Source organism: Asparagus officinalis, chromosome 8 (assembly GCF_001876935.1).
Source record: "Asparagus officinalis chromosome 8, Aspof.V1, whole genome shotgun sequence".
Taxonomy (NCBI): Eukaryota; Viridiplantae; Streptophyta; class Magnoliopsida; order Asparagales; family Asparagaceae; genus Asparagus; species Asparagus officinalis.
The window spans coordinates 123,203,017-123,225,004 of record NC_033801.1 but is presented as its reverse complement, the minus strand read 5'-3'; the positions used below and the strand labels follow the sequence as shown (position 1 = coordinate 123,225,004).

The 21,988-nt window shown below is 35.7% G+C and overlaps 2 protein-coding genes and 1 long non-coding RNA gene across 3 annotated transcripts; all 3 read left to right on the top strand.

Moving 5' to 3' along the window:
• On the top strand, window positions 5,271-10,598 carry LOC109820452. Its single transcript, XR_002241857.1, has 2 exons — window positions 5,271-5,686; window positions 10,273-10,598. It is a non-coding gene; the product is annotated as an uncharacterized LOC109820452 (long non-coding RNA).
• Window positions 10,625-12,159, top strand: LOC109820451 (transcription initiation factor TFIID subunit 2-like). Its single transcript, XM_020386595.1, has 3 exons — window positions 10,625-10,778; window positions 10,985-11,283; window positions 11,750-12,159. The coding sequence occupies exons 1-3, from the start codon at window positions 10,638-10,640 to the stop codon at window positions 11,898-11,900; spliced, it is 591 nt and encodes a 196-aa protein (XP_020242184.1). The 5' UTR covers window positions 10,625-10,637; the 3' UTR covers window positions 11,901-12,159.
• LOC109822974 lies at window positions 14,214-21,867 on the top strand. Its single transcript, XM_020389264.1, has 7 exons — window positions 14,214-14,232; window positions 17,970-18,032; window positions 19,091-20,800; window positions 20,883-20,951; window positions 21,032-21,181; window positions 21,260-21,484; window positions 21,568-21,867. Exons 3-7 carry the CDS (start codon window positions 19,123-19,125, stop codon window positions 21,753-21,755), a joined length of 2,310 nt encoding a protein of 769 aa, XP_020244853.1. The 5' UTR covers window positions 14,214-14,232; window positions 17,970-18,032; window positions 19,091-19,122; the 3' UTR covers window positions 21,756-21,867.

Sequence of the window (21,988 nt, the reverse complement as noted above, 5' to 3'; positions counted from 1 at the left end):
CCCCTCTCAATTCCTTTTATGAACGAGAGGTCCACAAATTGAACGATCAAACCTTTAAACAGTTAGGATCGTCTCAAGTCTCCATTTGGTCAAACCTTTAAACAGTTAGGACCAAAACCAAAATCCCCTCTCGATTCTTTCCATGAACGAGAGGTCCACAAATTGAACGATCAAACCTTTAAACAGTTAGGATCGTCTCAAATTCCCTTTTGGTCATTTGGTCAAACCTTTAAATAGTTAGGACCAAAGCCAAAATCCCCTCTCGATTCGTTCCATGAACGAGAGGTCCACAAATTGAACGATCAAACCTTTAAACAGTTAGGATCGTCTCAATACCATTTGGTCAAATCTTTAAACAGTTAGGACCAAAGCCAAAATCCCCTCTCAATTCCTTTTATGAACGAGTGGTCCACAAATTGAACGATCAAACCTTTAAACAGTTAGGATCGTTTCAAATTCCCATCTTGGTCAAACCTTTAAACAATTAGGACCAAAACCAAAATCCCCTCTCGATTCCTTCCATGAATGAGAGGTCCACAAATTGAGCGATTAAACCTTTAAACAGTCAGGATCGTCTCAAAATTCCCACTTGGTCAAACCTTACTACAGTTAGGACCATAACCAAAATCTCTTCTCGATTCATTCCACAAACGAGAGGTCCACTTTCAATTGAATAATCAAACCTTATGACAGTTAGGATTATTCAAACCCGTCCAGATTCTTTAAGTGGAGATCCCACTTTGAGTTTCGTTTGCATTAGGAGATAGAATATAAAATTCTTATTCTCCGATTTTGGGTTTATCTCTACCAACAAAAAAAGAGACCAGGGGATAGAATATAAAATTCTTCCTCTCCGATTTCGGGTTCATCTCTACCAACAAACAAGAGACCAGGAGATAGAATATAAAATTCTTCCTCTTCGATTTTTTGGGTTTATCTCTACCAATAAAAAAGAGACCAGGAGATAGAATATAAAATTCTTCCTCTCCGATTTTGGGTTCATCTCTACCAACAAAAAAGAGACCCAAATACTCCAATAGGTACACGAGTATAAACTGTTTTCCACTCAGAATATTCTTAGGGATAACCTGATTACCTCCCGACGGGTATATGAGGTAAACTATTTCCCGACCACTCCGATGAGTATATGAGTATAAACTGCATCTCCTTGAACCTCCTAACGGGTATATGAGGTTAAACTATTTCCCGAACACTCCAATAGAGTATATGAGTATAAACTATTTCTCTATTCTTCGACGGCAGTTCAAGTTCAAGACTTCGACAACGTCCACACGATAAACGCAGCACCTGAGGAATTTTAGCTATTCTACAAAGCACTGAATAGACTAAAAAATGAAGAATTCAAGAATTGAAGCCATCCACAGACTATGTTACGCAACTTCCTCAACAAAGTACTGAAGAAATTACAAGGAAAACTTATCATATCCAAAGTGTCTCAGACTCCTCTCCAAAAATGATGAGTCTAAGATACTTTAGAGGGGGTATCTGTAGGCGTCAAAAAATGCTTATAGACATCCAAATACACTCAAGGCAAAGAAAAGGCGATAAACGCCGCTCTCTTAATCAAAATGGGATGATTCAAAGGAAGCGAAACAACATGGAAGAATAATGTACACACCAACAGGCAACACACGGCGGCGCGATTGAGGCGCGGTAGGACATGGTGCCGCGGCTAAGGCGCGGCAGCCCATGGTGTCGCGGCTATGGCGCGACAGCGGTGCCGCGGCTAAGGCGCGGCAGCATATCGTGCCGCGGCTAAGGCGCGACAACCTAAAGTGCCGCGGTCATTAAAGGGCGTGCTAAAGCAGTTATAATGCAGTTATCTGATGATTATTTAAAGTCCACGTGGCGGAGTATCAGAAATAGAACGTGTGCTGATGTGGAAAAGCAGTTAAACCACGAAAAAGGTGGTTAAAGGTCGTGGGAGAACGGTTTCAAGCACGATGGAACGTGCTGGTAACCACCCCTTTGGCCGCGGCAGTCCACACTGCCGCGCTAATAGCCGCGGCAGTGTAGACTGCAGCGGCCAAAGATGGTTCGTCTGATCGGTTATTTCGCCCCTGTTTCAACTGTTGTGTACTCCTACCCCTATAAATACCTCCCTAGACACGAAATAAAGGGGAGGGGGCAGATTAGAGCAGAAAAGGTTTAAGCTTTTGGTGAATTGGAGCAAGAGAGAGAGTCTTCCTTCTTCACAAACATCCTCAAGAAACTTTTGGCGATTCCTAGAGATCTAAGCTCAGACTTGATCTTTGGAAGAGTGAACATCTTACATCGATAAGATATTCACTTCAAATTCTTACTTCGATAAACGAAGGAAGAATTCCCAAAACCTTCACGATTCAATCAGAATCCGTGATTCGGTGGTCCACGGGCTAACGCACCCCCGGCACAGGCAAAGATCCCACGCAAGTAGTGATCCAAACAACGATCCTGCGTTTGTTTTTAAAAAGTTGTAATTTTCTTTTTGTTGTGTAAGAGAAGTCTTATAAAAAGACTATTTCTTTTGAATTTATTGTAATCGATCGAAGATATAATGAATTTCACAACGAGACCAACTTTTGACGCAAACACCTATCAAGTATTTTTTCTTCTATTTCGCATTGTTGTTGGAACTTTTCTTGACTAAACTCATTTAGGAAAGGATCCATTGGATGCTATGATTTTTAAAATGTTGATAGGTATACTTATGATGTGCATCTGATCAGTTTATATAATGAAGGGTAGTTGTTCAAATAATTGAATTCACATGCAATTGCAGAGACATGTCTCATAGGGCATGCAACATCAGAGACATGTGTCGTAAGGCATGCAACATCAGAGACATGTGTCATAGGGCATGCATGTGCAGATAGTTGTCAATTCATATTTTGTATTATTATGCAGGTGTAGTCATTTCATCCTTTGTATTTTTTGCAGTGAAAGGTCAATTCAACATTTGTTTGTTTTTGCAGTGAGTAGTAATTGTATCTTTTGTACTATTATGCAGTGAGAAGTCATTATCAATCGGCTTTATTGAAACATAAACAACAATTTTATTCAAACATAAACAACACTTTTATTAATACATTCAACAAACATAGGCACCCACACAACTCCAAAATTAAACAAACGGCACACAAAAACATCAGAAAGAAAACACACAATCATAACTTCTTGAGAAGGTCTTATTTTCCAAACATGTTCTTCCTCAACATATTATAAGCTTCTTCATCTTCATCGTCACGATCTGGTTTATTTTTCAAGAATAACCACATCTCCATATTCTTGGAATGAGCCAGGTTATTCATAGCTGAAGCAGTACTTGATCTTTTCTCTTCAAATTTTTCATGAGCACTGACTAGCTTAGATAAGTCCTCCTCAATTGCCCCCTTTGATTTCCTTGACATAGATGTTTTACTAGAGGAACCTCTAGCTTTCTTCTTTGCCACGTCCCTACCCTCTGGACGTACAAGGGTAGGAGTTGATGATTCAACATCCTCACCACTACTCTTTCTTTTAGAGCCACTACTACCGGATGCATTTCCTCCTGTCATATATTTGGGTTGATTACGAACCACCTTCCACTCATCCACCAAATTAAACGTCGTACCTATTTTCTCAAAGTACAACTCTCTTGCCTTGGATATGTAGTTTTCATCGGACCAACCGCTACGCTTCTCCCTACATGCAGTACTGTAGCAGCCAATGAAACTGGATATCTTTCTGTTGATGTCTTTGAAATGACTATGGCACCGAGACACAATCCTCTCCTTTCCACTTTTGGCGTTCTCATTCACGTACTGTGTAATTTTATCCTAGAAAGTTTCACCCTTTTGGTTGTTCCCCAACTCACTATCATTACTAACGTGAAAATAACCAGTTAGTAAAAGTATGTTGTCTTCGGTGGTCCAAGTTTCATAACTTGATCTCTTTGCTGATTGTTGGGTTGGAGGGAGAAAACTGTGAGGAGTATCCCCACCAACATTTCCCAAAGATATTTGGGTGGAAAATTCTGGGATATCTGTAGATCCGCTACTAAACCGGGGTGTCGCTGGCTCACTCGGCTCCGTGTTAGGATAATTCATATGGGAGGGAACATAGCTGCTTCCCGGAACTGGAGGATAACCGTAAGGAAGATAAGGATATTGCATGCCGAAATTTGGTTGCATCATATACGGCATTTGAAAATTGGGCTGCATCCCCTTATTCTGAGTATTTTCGGGGCGTTGTATATTTGGATGTTGTGGTTGAGGGAGGATATTTTGAGGTTGGTTAGGAAAGTTATAGTTGTATGGAAAATTAGGATAGTTTTGTGAAGGATCCATGAAGAAACTAGCTTCAAATTGTAGAAAGAAGAAGAATAGGGTGTAGAAACTCAGAATTTTTTTGGTGTCCAAATGACACAAAGTTAATCTCTATTTATAGAGTTTGAAAAATGAAAATTAATAATATAAAAATTATAAATTAATTCATTGTATTTATCTCAAAAAATATCAATTAAAAATAAGGAGGAAAACAAAAATTGCCGCCCAATCAGATTTCGCCACGCGGCAGCTGGCAGGCATGCACCTGCAGCCTCCATGCACGCGTCCACGTGCCCGTTTCTGATTGGGCAGCTTCTATTTAATTTTTTTTAATAAACCTGCCATGCATTTAATGAGGTGGGGCCCACCAGGTCAGAAATACCCGGGGTGAATTTTTCACCCCTTGGCCTTGTCTTTTTTATTCACCTTTTCAAAAAACTCCTGCTGCAACCAAATATCTCTTCAAATAACCCATGCTGCATATGGTCTTGGTCACATCATCCAATAATATAATGACAACTCATCTCATCTCATCTATTTTCTTATTTTTAAGAAATAACCAAACAAAAAAAAACAACCTAATACAAAGAAATATGTTTCTTATAATTCATTTTCTTATTTTTTCCGCCAACCAAACAACATCAAAACAAGTTTTCTTAAAAAATCACTCACATCATCCTATAATAAGGTGACAACTCATCTCATCTCATCTTCATTTCTTTGATTTTCTTCCTTTTTTAGCCAACCAAACAATCCCAAAACCTATTTTTCTTAGAAATATGTTTCCTTTTCTTTTATTTCCTTTTTCTTAGGCAGACAAACAGCCCCTTTACAGAAATCTATCCATTAGTCAATGACACGTGTTCTTCTCCGGTTGGCCTCCTTGAATCCGTCGTTTTCCCTTTTCCGTTGACCTTGGCTTCGATAAATAACCCTTTATTCTCTTTTCCACGCCCACTGAAAATTCATCCCCAAATCTCAAAAAAGCCCTAAAATTTTCCATCCTCTTCAATCCAAGCCCAGAAGAATCCTATCCGATCTCTCTAAATTAGGTTAAAATTGGAGCGATTAGGATTTCAATCTGAAGAGCATCGGCCATGCCTTCGATGGTCGGCGGTCGCCTCCTCTTGGTTCGAGCCATTGCGATGGAGCTCCTTCCCCTCGAGATCTCGTTCAATGAAAGTAGTAGTAATAGTAGTAGTAATCGTTTTAAAAAGCTAGAGAAATGGAATCGTCGTGGTAATCTCAGCTAATTCTTTGCCCTAGATTCGTTCTTTTTGCTCTTCGTTTTGTTCTTTGAGATCTCTGTTGCTTTTTCTCTGAGAAAGGAGGAATTTTGACGGATTGTGCGTTCTTGGAGCAGTCAGATCTTGATTGAGGTAATAGATCTTGAAGCTGTTGAGATTCATCGTGTAGTTTAATTTTTTTTGCATAATTTGTCAAGAGTTGTAGAGTTTAGCTATTTATTTATTTTATATTCTGTTAATTCTAACTGTTAAAAGTGAATTTCTTGCGTAGAACATTGCAGCTTCTATTTGTGAAATGAAATGAATCACTACTGTAGATCTTAGGGTTTTGATGTTGGTGATTATGTCATGGAATATTTATCATTTTTGTGATATCATAGTATGTAAATCAGAGAGAACATTTTACCTTACTGTATATGAGTTGTATTTCTTTAGCAATAAGCACTTGATATACTAATGATGTATCGATTGAATTGGATCTATTAAATGGATTTATGTGCTTGCAATGTTTTAAATGTCGGATGTCGGGTTCATGTCGGTCGGTCAAAATTCATGTCGGATAGCGGAAATCAGGGATATATCGGGGGACATGAAAAAAATATCGGATTGTCATATCGGATAGGTTGATATAATATCCTCTTTGTTAAATTCTAACAACAATTATATTCTGATTTAATTTAGATAGCCTACGGTCGATTGCTGTCTGAGAAGAAAGGCTATCGTGAAATAGACCTCTTTTTGCAGGCTTATAACCTTTCTTGTCTTTTTTTGTTTGACATGGAATGAGATTATGAGAGAGATGAAAAAGAGATTGAGAGAGAGAGACTGAAAAAGAGAAAATTAAGAATTGAGAGAGAGAGAGACATTACCTTTGCTCCCGGGACGAAGAAGAAGATGATAGGTTTAGCAGCTCCAGGGACAAAGAAATGGAGAAAGGGGAGGCAGAAACAAGATTTGCGACTGACTTGGGGAAAAAAACCCTAAAGAAAAGTTAAATGAGCTTATTGGGTCGGGTCGGTTTTTTCAAACTTGACCCAATAAGCTTAAAACCGCTTTTTCTGAAATTTGGCCGATTTTTCTTAGCCGCAATGGCACCCGACATACCCGATTTTTTCCGACATGTCCCCGACATGACCTCAGAAACGTAATACGCATTAAAATCAAGGATTTCGTGGCGGCTAAACCGTCATATTGACCGCTATGTCGGACATGGTGGCCGATATTTAAAACATTGTGTGCTTGATGTATGGCGTAAATTAGATATAAGACTTGGTTTATTTCCTAGTGCCACCTATTTTGATGGAGTTTTAATAAATATTTCAAAATTTCAAACAGCTGAAGTCTTCTAAAGTAAACATAAGTTGATCATTAACATAAATGGGGTAGTAAAAAATGAGTATATTAATTGATTTGATGAAGATGTGGGATAAACAATGTATTCTAAAGAGAATAACCTATCTCTCTACTTAATTTGAGATAGGTAAACATCGGATTAATCCAGTTCGTGTGCATGTAAAAAGTTTCTAGGTTGTACCAACTACCAAGATAAAGTACATGTCTGAAATTTTAATTTTAGGCCAATTATAGTAAGCAAGAGTAGTTCCTAATTGAAATTTAATTTGAAAAGGAAAAATTTAATGAACTCTCTTGGTTACACACGAGAACCACATAGTCCTTCACTCTTTCAAAAGTCACTAGTAAACCTTTCTTCTAACAAGTATCACATAATCTCTCCGTAAATCTAAGATCGTAGGCCTTTTTATACATTTAGAGATTGTAGACCTTTTTGATGTATGTATGCTGTCCTTACTGGTTTATTTTTATACGTTAGTATTACCGTAATGGACACATGGATAGCCTTTTAAAAAGTGGGAGATAGTTCAGTATCCACAAAGTTTTAGCACTTTTTTGGAGGTTAAAGGGAAAGAACTCAATCAAAACCATTTTGTTTTTCTAATGAAAGCATTTGGTATGTGAGAAGTGAAAGTACCCTAGAGGGGGGTTGAATAGGGTAATTGCTAATTTAACCCGATTTCGATGCCAAATTAAAACTTATAAAGCAATTATCCTAACAATATGATATAAAATGAAATATGCAAGGATAAGCAAGAGACAATAGGCAATGTAAACAACATGCACAAGATATAAAGAGAAATAGTACGCCAAAACACAATCGCAAACACAAGATATAATCACGGAGTTCGGTTAACCCTCGATCTATGTCTCCGCTCCCATCTCGAGGAGATTTCCACTATATCTCAAAATCTACACAAACAGTTTTTAAAGATCATCGATAACTTTTTCAATGGACACGATGTTAATCACACAAGCCACACTTCTCTAAATGTTGGACTATCAGTGTTAACTTCCTTAAGTGTATAGATTTACACCCTCTTCCTAGGCTTTACAATCAATCCACTCCTTTTGGAATCAACCCCGGTCTCTCCCGACCACTCCTCTAAGTGTTCTTGTATATTACAACGTGTTTACAATAAGTATGGATAAGAGTTTTGTTTTCTAAACAAGTGAGAACGAAATATAAAGCTTTCTTAATGAATTACTCTTACCACCCAATTATACTAGATGGGGAATACTAAAGCTCAAGTGGGTGTAGGGCTGAGCATGGTTCGGTCCAAACTGAAAAAACCGACCGAATCGAACCGAACCGACCCGGAAAAATCGGTTTTATGAGTAGGACGGTTCGGATCGGTTTAAAAACTTTTCAACCCGAACCGATCCGAACCGACCGAATATAATGCAATACTACCCATTCTAATCTCAAACCCTACCTGACCCATCCCCAAAGAGTCAAAGACTCAAACCCTGAACTCGTTTTCTGAATCATTATGGGTTAAAAATAATGTCATTATATTAGTATTTAATGCTTCATAATCTCTCACTTTGTTGATATATTTTTTCTTTAACACAGTTTGTTGTTTGATAAGAAATTTGATGAAGTTAGAACCGATCAAACCGAACCGAACCACATCGAACCGACTTGCAACAGTTTGGTTCGGTTTTAAATTATAGGCGGTTCGGTTCGGTTGTTCAAATTTTAATAAAAACCGAACCGAACCGACCGTTGCACACCCCTAAGCGGGTGTGTATAGTCAATGAGTAAAATAAAATCAAACTTAAAACAATCTAGCATAAATATATGAGAATCAAAATATTATTTAGCTAGAGGAAGAGTTTAGAAAACTTCTCAAAAACAAAGAGATTTAGAGAATTGAGGATGAACGCCTCAAACACGAAATTGCGATCTTTCTATTTGTAAAACTATTTTTACATAAACAAACACATTTCAACTTTCTCAAAACTCTTGAAACAAATTGACAAAAACTCTGTTATACTTCCATAGTCCTTTTACAAATAAGTCTTGATGGCTATTTATAGCCTCTTAACCAAAACAAAACAAATCAGCCAAAAACTAGCCGTTACCAGAAAAAGAGTATATTAGTCGACTGATTGATTTTTTCGGTCGACTGATCAACTAGCCGTTACAGTAACAGAAACATGTTTCAGTCGACTGGTCACTGTTCGATCGACTGACTCTATTGGTCAGTTGACTGATCGATTGACAAAACTAATGCTGTAAAAACTACTTTTGGCAAGTCGACTAAAAGTTTTATCAGTCGACTGAAAATATTGTTCGGTCTATCGATCAAAGCATTCGGTCGACTGAAAAACTGATACAACAGATACTTAAATTTTGCTGAAAAGTTGATTTTCTAAATTCGTTTTAAAATAGTAAAACAACTCTAAAAATAGTAAAACTTGAGAATATTTATACATATGAAAATAAACATGTTGGAAGAGAAATTTTTAAAATAGCATCTCATTTGTAAAAACTCGCTATTTTGCAAAACGGTCAAAAATACGAGATCGTTAAATATGTTATTCTCATGAAATCATTCCAACCAGGTTTTGAAATACTTTTAAGTGGATTCATAGACTTTTCAAAAGACATAAAATAGTATCATACTATCATTAAGTCTATAATCTAAAACATGTTATTTTCTTAAAAAGACGTATAATGCGATAAAACGAAATATTGTGTATGTGTATGATTTGAGCTTTAAGTATGAACACATAAAGTAAACACCTAACCAAAGCAGATAATCTTCATTTAGCTCGATCTTGATAGCGAGGATGAAGCGATGGTGTATCTTTGACTTGAATGGCATCATGCTTCATTTCGATTTCCTCCAACCTCTATTGAATGTCATCGTTAACGTGCGTGCAATTCCATCCAACATCCAACAAGACGCTTGTCTAGAATACCTAACAAGCAAACACAAATACTAGGAGGCGGTGTTAGGAACTGTTTGTTAATCATAAAAAAAAGATTAGACAATAGGCTCATAAACATGAGATCTAACAAGAAGTCTTCGTTGCTAGCATCATATATTTGTTAGGTCGTCAATCCCATAAGTTGCTTGAAGAAATATATTTGCATCTACAACATAATAGCCTTTTGCACTTTTGTGAAGCTTAATTTACAAATCTTCCTTCTCACTTGTTGTTTTTCTGACCCGTCTTATAGCACAGAAATTTAACATTGTTTTTAATATTTCTAGAATCGGAGTTACTTCCCCTCCAATATTTTCCTACTATCTAAAGAAAACTGTTAATAGCAACATTTTCATCTATGTGGCGTCTTGTCTTAAGCAAAATATCTCATTGCACTGACTTGTGGTGGTCTAATCTCTTGGCAGGTTTAATCACTGCTGTCCTTGAATGGGTAGTTCCACATCTTGTAATGAGTCGGTTTCTTCAAGTATTGGCTCTAGGCTGTGTTTAGACAGTCTTAATTGTGAAGAATCACTGGTAAAACATGAGAAATCCTCCTATGTCAATGAAGAGGATGGGAAGGTAATATTTCTAGAGGATCTCGACAGTTCCACTGGTGAGGAGTCAGATGAGGATTTCAAAGATTCAGTTGTCAAAGAACTTGGTATTTCACTGTGGCAAACTCTACATGTTCATGAACCTCCAGAACCTTTAGTTGTCAGGAATCCAACATCAAATCCGGGATATAAAAGTGAAGAATTGAAGATCANNGGGTTTAAGCAAGCATGCAATGGTTCCATGTGCAGAACCATTAGAACCATTGCAGTCATATGTTGTCAAATTTGATGCAGAATCTGGATTATTGTGCACGACTGTACATAATGACAACTCCTCAGAACCTGACGAACTTGCATTTGTGCAGCCACTGCCAGTAAGTATAAATTGATTAGTCTGTAATAAAGGTCAGGATGCATTGGTTATGTTTAGTATTTCTCAAATGGTGTTAGTAGAAAGGAAACTTCTAATTAACTAATATAGATATAAGAAATTTTGCCTTATACCCTAGTTCAAAAGTTATTGCTGACTTTGTCCTAAGATATTAACAACTATTTTTGTTTTTCTCCACTTTTTCTTCAGATGACTAAAATGCCCATACCAGCCCTAAAAGGCAGCCGTGCACAACATGGAATTCGTCTGGACAAAAAACTCACTGTAAAATGGGCACCTGAGGTTTACGACCCGCCTGTTTCCTCTTCATCCCACACTGTAAAAGGCCACCATCGCCATCACCACCATCACCGTTCTAAGGCGAAGAAAGATCATCACAGTCACAAGTACAGCAGGGGGAAGTCATCCAAGAGCAATGTGCCTGAGAGGAAGCATTCATCACATAGGAGGAGCAGTACAAGCAGCCTAACAGATCCCCGTATCTTGAGGTATCTTTCAAAAATAGTTCCATCTTATGGTTAATTTCACAAAACCCTGTGAACTTTGGCAGGATTTGCACATGACCACCTGAACTTTTATACATCAGAACACTGAACTTTGGAGTGTCTCACAAAGCCCCCTGAAGTCTATAAATAGTTCTCAACAGGACCCCTACATGTAATTTGCAAATAAGTAAAATGTCACTAAGAGGAACGTACTCCCCCAAATTGAAGATCTTTTCTCTCAAGGAGATTTCACTTATTTGTCAATACATTCCGTTGAGAAAAGTCTAAATTTCAGCGGATATTGTGAGGTACCCTAAAGTTCAGGGGAATTCTGTGAGATAAAAAATTTCAGGGTTTATGTGCAGGACTCCCAAAATTCAGGGCTTTTTTTTGGGTGAAATCAACCTGTCTTATTGTTGAGACATTTCTTTAGAATCTTGTTCCTTGTAGCTAATGTTGATACCTTCAGGTCTAGTAGGCCACAGCCAATGTTGAATAGTTGCGGTCAGTCAAAGGTTGAGCCCCTGGACCTAGCAGTCGGTAACCATGCAGGTATTATGTATGGTGGAAGCAGCCGTTATATGGAGTTGCTTGCTCCTGTGAAACTTACCTCTTTCTGAGGCCTCCTGAATGGATAGCGGAAATTTGGAGGCAATCATGTTAGCTGGTATGGACCCACTTGAAGCCAACATTTTTGAGTATCAGGTTATTTGCTACTATAGAAACAAAGCTGCTGGTTTTGTTAATATTTTTGTCGTCGTAATTGTTTGAAAACTGGAAAAACAATTGTTCCTTGTTGGTATATTTACTGTATGCTGAGTGAAATTCAGACTTCTAAAATTGGTGAATGATATTGCCAAATTGTTGTTTGCTTGTGCATTCTCTCGTCTGTATCTTTGTCCAGCTATTTGTGTTTTCCTTAGTGTACTTCATCTTGAATTACATTGAATCTCTTTGTTTACTGGTATCTTCTATATTTAACTTGCAAAACTTTGTGCCTATAATATCCAATTCATCCAGAAACAAATTATTGGAAATGCAAGCAAGACCAAGCAACATCCAGAAGAAATGCGATCCAACATCAACAGGAGATGCTAGAAAGTTAAATATATTCACCCACATAAAAGTTTTAAGCCAACATGTATAAAAACGACTCGAAAGAAACTATAGCTTGGATCCTATGGATCCACTGGCAGACTGAATGCCCCAGAAAGAATGCAGATGCAAAGACCTCAAAGGAAATGGTTTTCTGTTTCATGACAGAAAACAGAAACCAAACTTTCGTCGGAGGTAACATAACCGGATTCCTACTCTATGCCCTCATCCAGAGCCACAGCATTCATCCAAACCAGAATCCAACGAGTAGGAGAAATTGACAGATTAAAATGGGTAGAAAAAAGAAATGAATGTTACTGGATGAAATTACTAGCTCACAGCCTAAGTGTCTGCCTTCATGGTTATAATTTGTTCTAGAAAATCCGATTCAAATAAGAAACACATGAACAAATTTGCGTGAGCATCCGTTTAGTCCTGCATTGACTACAAGTACGAAGATTTGGAAGTCAATACATGCCTTTCCATAAATTTTAAAAATTTATCAGATGCAGTTCAGTTGATTTATTGCCAAATTTCAATTATGGAAATCAACATGTATATATGACAAGTTTGACAAAGCGTCAGTATCTATCGATAGATTCAGGGTGGAAACCGAGAATTATTTATGGTATTCACTTGTAATGATTAGATGAGGATTACCTTCATTACCTTCTTAGAATGAATGTATTTAATTCCAAGATTACCCTTTAAATTTTACTGATCTTAATCTGGTTAAAGGCTATATTACCCACTTTTCCACTTCATATTTCACGCTCCTGTTAATTATGCGAATGTTTTTCTATTATTATTTTTTGAACCAAAGAAGCCAGATTCTTGAAATTTTATTTTTATGTTATACCGTAAAAACATGGGAATAAATTTTTTTAATTGAGAATTTGATCACATTGAAATTTATTCAAATTGTTGCAGTTTCTGATCTTTTCTTATTTTCTAGGGTGTGACTGATAATTCCAATTATGAGATGCAACATATGTAATATTTTAGGTGTTAACTAAGTTGCTAATTTTGGTTTAAGTGTCATTTCTTAGGGTTAGGGTTAGGTTGGACACAAGAAACCATTTATGGTAAGTCAATTGTAACGCTTTTCTCCTAGTCATTGACAGATTGGTAGTAATTATTTGGCACATATTAAACAATAACTTTCCATAAATAATCCAAAGTCATCCAGATTTCTGATGGATGTACTTAGTTAATCCCAAAATTACCTTTTAGATTTTACTTCACAGTAAGTACTTTGGCTACAGACTAGACTACCCCCATTCGCTTCCTCTTTCGCCCACTTGCATATTTCTGAATTTAATGAATATTTTTAATTTTATTTTTTGATTAGAAATATATTTTACATATGTTTTACTTTTAAATGAGCAATGCTTGCTAGGGATACTCTTTTGCTAAGGCAATTCCGATGGAGTCCCTAAATGGAGATTTTATCAATTGTCCCTTCATTTCCTTTTAGGATGAGTTTATTGAAAAAGTTTTCAATATTGTAATGTTAGAAAATATTACATATTATCATCTTTACATAATCTTTTTCTATTCACGTCGATAACATAAATTCTTTCTCTGTAATATACATGTGTCATGCATGCATGCGCGTGGACGTAGATGGACTCATGCAAAGCGCATCGATCAAGTTAATATCACTTCCATGAATTCTCGGATATATTTTTATCTTAATCGTTAATATACTCTCTGTAATCATCATAACAGCAAAGGAAAATTGCTTTCAGTCTCCTGGATTCTAGAAGTCATGCTTCCTCTCTTCCGGAAAAAAAGTCAAAATACTTTTAACCCCCTGACCTGATTTTCATTTAACATCAATGTTCTCACAAACAGGTTTTAATCTCAACTCCATTAATCTAATTGTTGTCACGGGCAGTTTTTAATCTTCAGATACATGCTTCTTTATTCCTCCCATAGTTAAGAGCAGTTTTTGTTGTTTTGTTAAGAGGAAAAAAAATATTTCTATATCAAACATAAGGTATCTATTTGCAAATAGAATGACTTTCAGCCATTTTCAGACTGTTATGTTGTATATATTTACTTTTAAAAAAAGGCTAAAACCCCAGATCAAAAGTGCATATTTGAAAACCACATTCCCTCCTAATTTTCTTTACTTATGACATTTTACTAATTTATATCTTTTGTATATAGCCATCTCAATTACATTATACAATCCAGTAATACATAAAATTGAACTTTCAAGTGCAATGTAAGTACCATTTCTCTGGGTAACTCTCCAAAGAAAAAAGGGATACAATGGGAAAGAAAAAACTTAAGAACAAAGTCAAATGGTTTATGACATCCACAACCATAGATTTGTTACCAAAATAGTAGGGATAGTGCCTATATATATGCTCATTGCTCATACACACTCTCTCAACAAGAAAGAGAGAAATAGTAAACAGCTTCTCTCTTCCCTTATACAAATTACACAAGAAAAAGGTTCATCTCCCTTCTATTCTCTTGCACAAAGAGTTCTTTCTTTCTTCTTATGCTAATCCCTTCTATTCATCTCCCTTCTATTCTCTTGCACAAAGAGTTCTTTCTTTCTTCTTATGCTAAATTATTGTTTCATCTCCTTTCTCCTCTAACCTCTCTCTGAGAGGAGCTCAGTCTGATTCTTTACAGAAAATAATCTTGTTTTCAATGTAACAATCCGTTTGCTTCATTGATGGTTTGATTCTACTTGGAGAGATCCTTATGGGGTTTTCTCTAAGATGGTTTTTAGATTTTTTAAAAGTATTTTTAATTTGTTTGGGTTGTGGATTAGCTTCTATGTGAAGCATTGTTGTCTAGTTATGATTTCAAGATTTTGTTCCTCATGTGAGAGATCCTTGTGTGTTTGTCTCTGAGGGCCATTTTTATAATTTCTTTTTATAGTGGACTGTAGATTAAGCCAACTATGAAACTCTAATGACAGATGAAGAGGGTTTCTTAGTTATGATCTTTTTCCATCTTTACCTTATTCTTCTTCATATGATCTTCCTCTTTTATTATTTTCAGTTTGCTTATTATCCATTTATTTACCATTCCTTCCTCTCTCTCTCTCTCTCTCTCTCTCATACTGAGTTTGTGAAGCTAGCTAGGCTTGATCAGATCTAAATCATAATGGTGGGACCGTGGGAGTGAAATAAAGTGCTTAATTTGACAGTATGCTGATTTTTGCTTAATTTTCACAAACATCTAGTTCATCATAAGTTTCATTTTGTTTCGAGGTATTCTGAGTAACTTGTTTTGGGTTTTTTAAAAACAGTTTTACATTTAAAGTTGCGCGTTCTTGCATATCCTTCCATTTTTGTTTTATGATCTCATAAAATTAGATTAGCATCTTGTTGTTAGCTCTAGTTCAAAAACTATCTATCCTTGGCATCTTTTAATCTTTGCTTATCACATCAAGCTCCACAATCAATCATCATGTTCTTCTTTAATGTGGTGTTTTTTTAATAAACTTTTTAGTTTACTTAAAGTTCCTGTTTACTTTTTTTTGGGTTTTTTTTAGTTGTGTGTGCGTTTTGGGTTTTTTTGGGGGGGTTGTGGTGGGGGGCATTATAGATTACATTCTATTTCAAATATTGCAATCTTATGTTTTCAAGTATGATCCTCCTTTTCAAGATTCCTATGGGTTTATTTCTGAGGGGATTTTACCATATCTTCTTCTTAATTAACTGCATGCATATGAAATCTTGCTTTTCTAACAATGTTTAAGGGCTATACATTAACTGCTAAACTCTAATTAATGACAGATAAATTAAGTGGTTTCTTCCATAAATCCTATTACTGAGAGAGAAAAAAGTGTTTCTGTAGTGAATGGAGACTTTTACTACCAGCACCATGCCCTCCTTCATCGTGAATTTTATTTTTATTTCAGGCTTTTCAATTGTTTAACAGTTAAATTTCGCGCGCTTGTGCCATATCTTCCATTTTTATTTGATGTTCTCTTTTTACTCAGTCACCATCCTATTTATAGCTAGTTTAAAACCTGTGAATTCAAGTCTTCTGATCTTTAATTGATATAATTTCTTAACATGAAGATCATAATCATCTTATTACTAATATTGTCATAAAAAGTATTATCATTATTATTATTTGTGATCAATCATAAAAATTTATAAATTTTATCGGTCCTATTTTCATTCCATTTTTATTTCCAATCTAAAATGTTTATCACACACTTGCATTCATAAGTATTCCATATTTTTTCCTTATGTTCTTTGATAACTTGACCGCTTTATAATATTGTAGTTTGCTAAATGTGTATTAATTATAACTAGCTCTAAACTTGACCCCCTAATATCTATTAGTATCCCTCAACAGTATATCCCCTTAGTCAATGTCATGTAAATAATCTGATCTTATAATGATGTTCTTTTCCTTAATTACTGTCATTCATAGAAAATTAATAGAGTGTTAAACCAAAATCAATTTTAAATACTGCTTTACTTTATTTCTTCTCATATTTAAGAGATTATAATACAAGGGATAAAATACCTCTTTTCATTTTTTTAACTACTTGATATTTATTACTGTCTTCTAGCAAATATATTCTCATTCCAGATATAGCGAATAACTAACAAAGATTGGCTAGTGTAAGAATATTATCATTATTTTCATTTGGTCTTTAGTACCATTTTCTTCAACAATTTTCACAATAGGGTTAGTGCCATCTTAATTATTCATTATCTTCATTTACTTTAACTTATAACAGAAAAATGGTTCCTGGTTAATTTTATTTTACAGATTCCTTCTTGCTAACAATCATGCACTTCAATTTTCTCAAACATTTATTTTGTTGTGTTCTTATTTTATATTCCATATTAAGCAATTCATCTTGAGGATAGAATTTCAACATGCTTAGACTTGCTTAATATATGTGAACTACAGGAATCTCACTTTTCTAACAAATAGTCCTGTATTCCGGCTATAATATGTATAGCATGATGTATTAGTCAAACATAAAGCAGACACTCAAAAATGAGAAAAGTGCTCTATAAAGAATTGTCTTGAGTTTAAGACTGTCTGTGAAATATATTTACCTCCTTTATGAAGTTAGAAATTGTATATGCTAAATCCTGAAACTAGATCTCTTGTTCTTTAGTTAAAGATAACTAACACAGACAAACCACTAACCGAAAACATCAAAAAGTCACTCTGGAAACATATTGAGAAAATTCTTGAATTTTTAAAGGATAATTTTCTGTTAATTTGTTAAATTTCTACTATTTGCTGCCACCTTTTCATGAAAATTATAGTGCTAGGTTTAATTTCCATGTGGTTTATTATGTCGTCTATTCCATGAAAATTACATGACATTGCTATTTGATTTTATCAAATTTTAAAAAATATGGTCTTCTGTTACCTCTAGTAGATGCAGTAATAAAAAAAGAACAAATTGTCTTAAGGTTTATAGTTATGCTTATGAATTGGAGCCTGCTAATGAGTGTTTTTATATCTTTATCCGAATGTTGCACAATTTGTATTTTGATACATAAATATGTTTATCCTCCCCTATCTCTAGCCTAATACATAAATATGTTTATCTTAATGATGTTTCCTTTGCATTTTAATTGCAGGAGTGGCTCTAACTGCCTTTGTGATTCTCATCCTTTTTCATTGGACAAGCTGAACTTAACTAGGCAAGTTTCTCTAGCAATCTTTTTCTTGTATTTCTTTGTAATATTCATCATTTTATGTGATATTTGTTGGATTTTATGGTGTAGTATATATTCTCTCTAATGTACTACAATTTAAAAATACATATGGTATTTCAAAATGGAGAGACATGCATATATGCACAAAGACTTGTTCTCACATGCACTCTAACTATAGGAAAGCTTTAAACAATATTTTAAACATGGTGAAACAGTTCATTATTATTATTTTTGACAGAAGTGAAACAGTTCATTATCACTTTGTATTTTTCTTATATAAATATAATGGAAATATAAATTATAGGATCTATGCTATTTTGTATGATAAACATTGGATTTGTTATATACCGGTTAGGGTTTTCTTTATTGCGGTCATGCATCTTGTTATTTGTCTCCTAGTTAGGTAATATACTTTGTACTACTCCTTGGTTTGGTACTTTTAAATTTTCATAAATTGGATGAAATGCTCATAAGGTTTTTAAAATGGATATATTGTTTTAATCCACCCTTCGTCATAAATCAAATCAAATTAAATTACCACTATGACTTATGGATTCAGACCTGTCTATATTAGCCTTTAAGGTGTTGAACTGTAGGAATAGGAATAAATGTCTGATATCAATGTTGTAAAGCATCTCTCTTCTTTGCTTGATGCTTCTCTTTGTAATGTGGCTCACCTACGGAAAAATCAAAATTTATTTTCCTTCAGATGTGTGTCATCATATGCTCGTATATGTTATAGCTTAATTTTCATACATAAAAATATAGCGTGCGCCTACTTTTCATGTGTTCATCATATTATTTGATTAAGATTTTCTCAGTAACTTTTGCAAAGAAAGGACTCAAAAGTCTACAGTCTGCTCACATGCATATCTGCACCTTAATGTTGCACAATTTATCTTTTCACTACGTTCAGAAAAACATCATCCCCATATGCATCACTTGTCTACTATGACTATGAATTAATTGCTGGAGCATAATTTCAAGGTTAGTACTGAAACTGGCATATTTGTAGAAATACATTAATTTTTTTTTAATTGCAGGAATCATTTTAAACATTGATCTTTCTGCATTCATGGAACCAACTGATCATTATCCGCATATTATCCGGGTCTCTGATGATGATGACGATAATAATGAAGATGATGACGATAATAATGAAGATAATGAAGAGCCAAGCCATCTTCGGTCCCTCAAACGAAAACTGTCCGAAGAATTGAATCAGGCTTTGGTTTTAAAAGAAGGCCAGCAAAGCCAAAGCCAAAACATTGATAAAGGAAAATCAGTTGCTTCAGTATCTGGCGCTAGTCCTCATGATGATAAATTAAATTTTTGCATACTGCACTCCGACGAGCTTGCTATCTTATCCACCAACGATCCAATCTTCATGTCAAACATAGAACAAAAGACCAAAACCTCCTTTCATGAAATGTTCGATGATTTCAGAGACACGGCACTCTCAACTATTCTCTCTTCTTTGATACTCGAATGCAGGCCTCAGAAAAAACCATACACTTTAGGAGAAGAAGGAAAGCCAACATGGTGGCCCACAACAAGTTCAGAGTGGTGGGTTGAGTTAGGCTTCCCTACAACTGAAGGGGAGCCTCAATTCCAAAGGCCACAAATGCTCATGAAGGTATGGAAAATTGCGCTTCTGGTTTCGATAATCAATCATCTGTCTCCAAAAGCTGTGTGCAAGATTGTTCGAGAGTCTGTGACTTTACAAGGGAAAATGTCTACGAAGGAGAAGTTCATTTTATCAATTGTGTTGCACATTTTAAACAATTTGAAGATTGAGAGCCCTAGTAGTTCCGCTGAGAAAACGATAAGTGATGTTAATATCAATGGAAATGAGTCTCAGACGCAAGAAATCAATTCTGGTCCTCTTCTTGAAGTGAAGGAAGAGATACAGACAGAAGAAAATGCAGTACACGCAAAATCCAGCGACAATCGGGTGATATTGAGCAAAGGAAATAGTGGTGTCCTTAAGCGCAAGGCAACAGATAAGAACACTCTAATGCTTACGTCGAAAAGGAAGCGTGAGGTATTATTAGCACTACCTGCATTTACTAAAGAGAGAAAATCAAGCTTATCTCAAGAAAAGGATTCAAAAATTGATCAAGTACCCGCTACATCGACTCTAATGGTTGTTCCAGGACAAATGCAAAAGGATCAGAGCCAGTCTCGATCATTTCAGGCTAATCCAAACAGCATTGGTACAAGTTCAGGTTCTTTTTTTGAGAATAGTCAGAAGAATACTGCCCTGGTTAACAACTACACAAATGCATCTGAACAGCCTGTTACAGGTGTAGGAATGGCTACTAGAAGTTCAGGAACTGGATATCAAGCTATTTCAAGCATGAGAACGAATGAAGACCTTTTTTCATACCAAAGAAATAGGTATTTGCAAGCTAATGCACATGGAACGAAGTCAATTAATGGTAGTCCTTCGAACTGGGGCAATCTGGTGGTTCCTTCGACGTATCAAAATGCTCAGAATGTGAGCTTCTACCGAGAATCTGAACCTCTACCGAGAAGAGGAATCCTGGGATTTCCTCAACAAAATTCCATAACGACTAACAATAGCTGGCAAAGATTTAGAATGGAAAATGAAGGACGTACTTTTTTCACCCCAGATATCAGAAATCTGCAGGTTTACTCTAATCTTATGAGCTCAAGCATGAGTCCTTCTTATGATCATAATCGATCTGCATCAAATATGAACTGTGGAGTGAATCAAGAAAACCCTACAGGTATAAACGAGTTACAACATCCTTAAACTTTCGTAAAAAATGATTCGAGTACTCATAAAACTCTTGTCTCAATTGATCACAGGACCTCTTGTGAATCAAGATCAGCTTTCATTTTCTGATCAAATCAGCTATAGCCAAGAAACTTCTGATGGTATAAATGAATAAAGAAATTCAAAAAATTTCAGAAAAAAATGATGCAAGTACTTTAGAACTTTTCTCAAATGATTGCAGGTCCTTGTATGAATCAAGGCCAGGTTTCATTTTCTGATCAAATCAACTATAGCCCACAGGCGTATAATCAAGGTGGTGTTTTTGACTATAATCAGTTGAGTGATACAAATGACAATCAAGACCTGATGTCTATCGTAAATTCTGCCACAGGTATGGACGAAAAAGAAATCCTGAGCTTTCTCAAAAATGATGCAAATACTGATCAAATTTTTTCTCAAATGCTTTCAGGACTTTTGGGGAATCAAGGCCAGGCTGCAGTCTCCGATCAAATCTACGATAACCAAGATGTCAATAATCCTAATTTTATGAACTCAGGCTCAGATGTTGCTAACGATTATTTTCAGCTGAACTCATATGATAATCAAGACCTGATGACAATCGTGAAGGAAAGCGCTGCAAGGTTCATGAATTCTCGAAGGAACCAAACTATCCTGCCGGAATCATCATCTTCAGGTACAACCAAAAACCAAACCTTCCTCCTTAGAAATAGATTATCTCATCGATTAACACAAAAATATCGTCTCAAATGATTGCAGGAGTGAATGAAAGAAGCCTGACTTCGTCAGTGCAGGATACAGTGACAAGGGCTCCAATGCAGCAGCTGGATAATTTGATGAACACGGAACTTCTTGATTTTTCGGAGTTTCAGGATTACTTTCATCTAGAGTCTGATAATGTAGGACCTGATCATGGTGTCCTTGATCATTATAAAAGAACAAATTAGTCTTAGAAAAAAAAATTTGATGTCTCATTATTTTCCTTTTTTGTTGTAACAGTAGTGAGAATAGAGTGTAACATCAGACTGTCATCGGTGATACATCGGAATATGATAAGCAGGGGCGCCCCCCCCCCCCCCCCCCAAAAAAAAAAAAAAAAAAAAAAAAAATTGGGATCCGCCCCTAGCCCCTTGCATCCAACTTTGCTCTTTTCTACATAAATTTGAGAAGTTTTAGTTAT

Excerpts from the sequence above, each read along its gene's own strand:
- LOC109820451 (XM_020386595.1), top strand. The coding sequence starts at position 10,638 with ATGGTTCCATGTGCAGAACCATTAGAACCATTGCAGTCATATGTTGTC. Across the intron at positions 10,779-10,984 it reads CATTTGTGCAGCCACTGCCA|ATGACTAAAATGCCCATACC; the intron begins GTAAGTATAAAT and ends CTTTTTCTTCAG. Across the intron at positions 11,284-11,749 it reads ACAGATCCCCGTATCTTGAG|GTCTAGTAGGCCACAGCCAA; the intron begins GTATCTTTCAAA and ends TGATACCTTCAG.
- LOC109822974 (XM_020389264.1), top strand. The coding sequence starts at position 19,123 with ATGGAACCAACTGATCATTATCCGCATATTATCCGGGTCTCTGATGAT. Across the intron at positions 20,952-21,031 it reads TAGCCAAGAAACTTCTGATG|GTCCTTGTATGAATCAAGGC; the intron begins GTATAAATGAAT and ends AAATGATTGCAG. Across the intron at positions 21,485-21,567 it reads GCCGGAATCATCATCTTCAG|GAGTGAATGAAAGAAGCCTG; the intron begins GTACAACCAAAA and ends AAATGATTGCAG.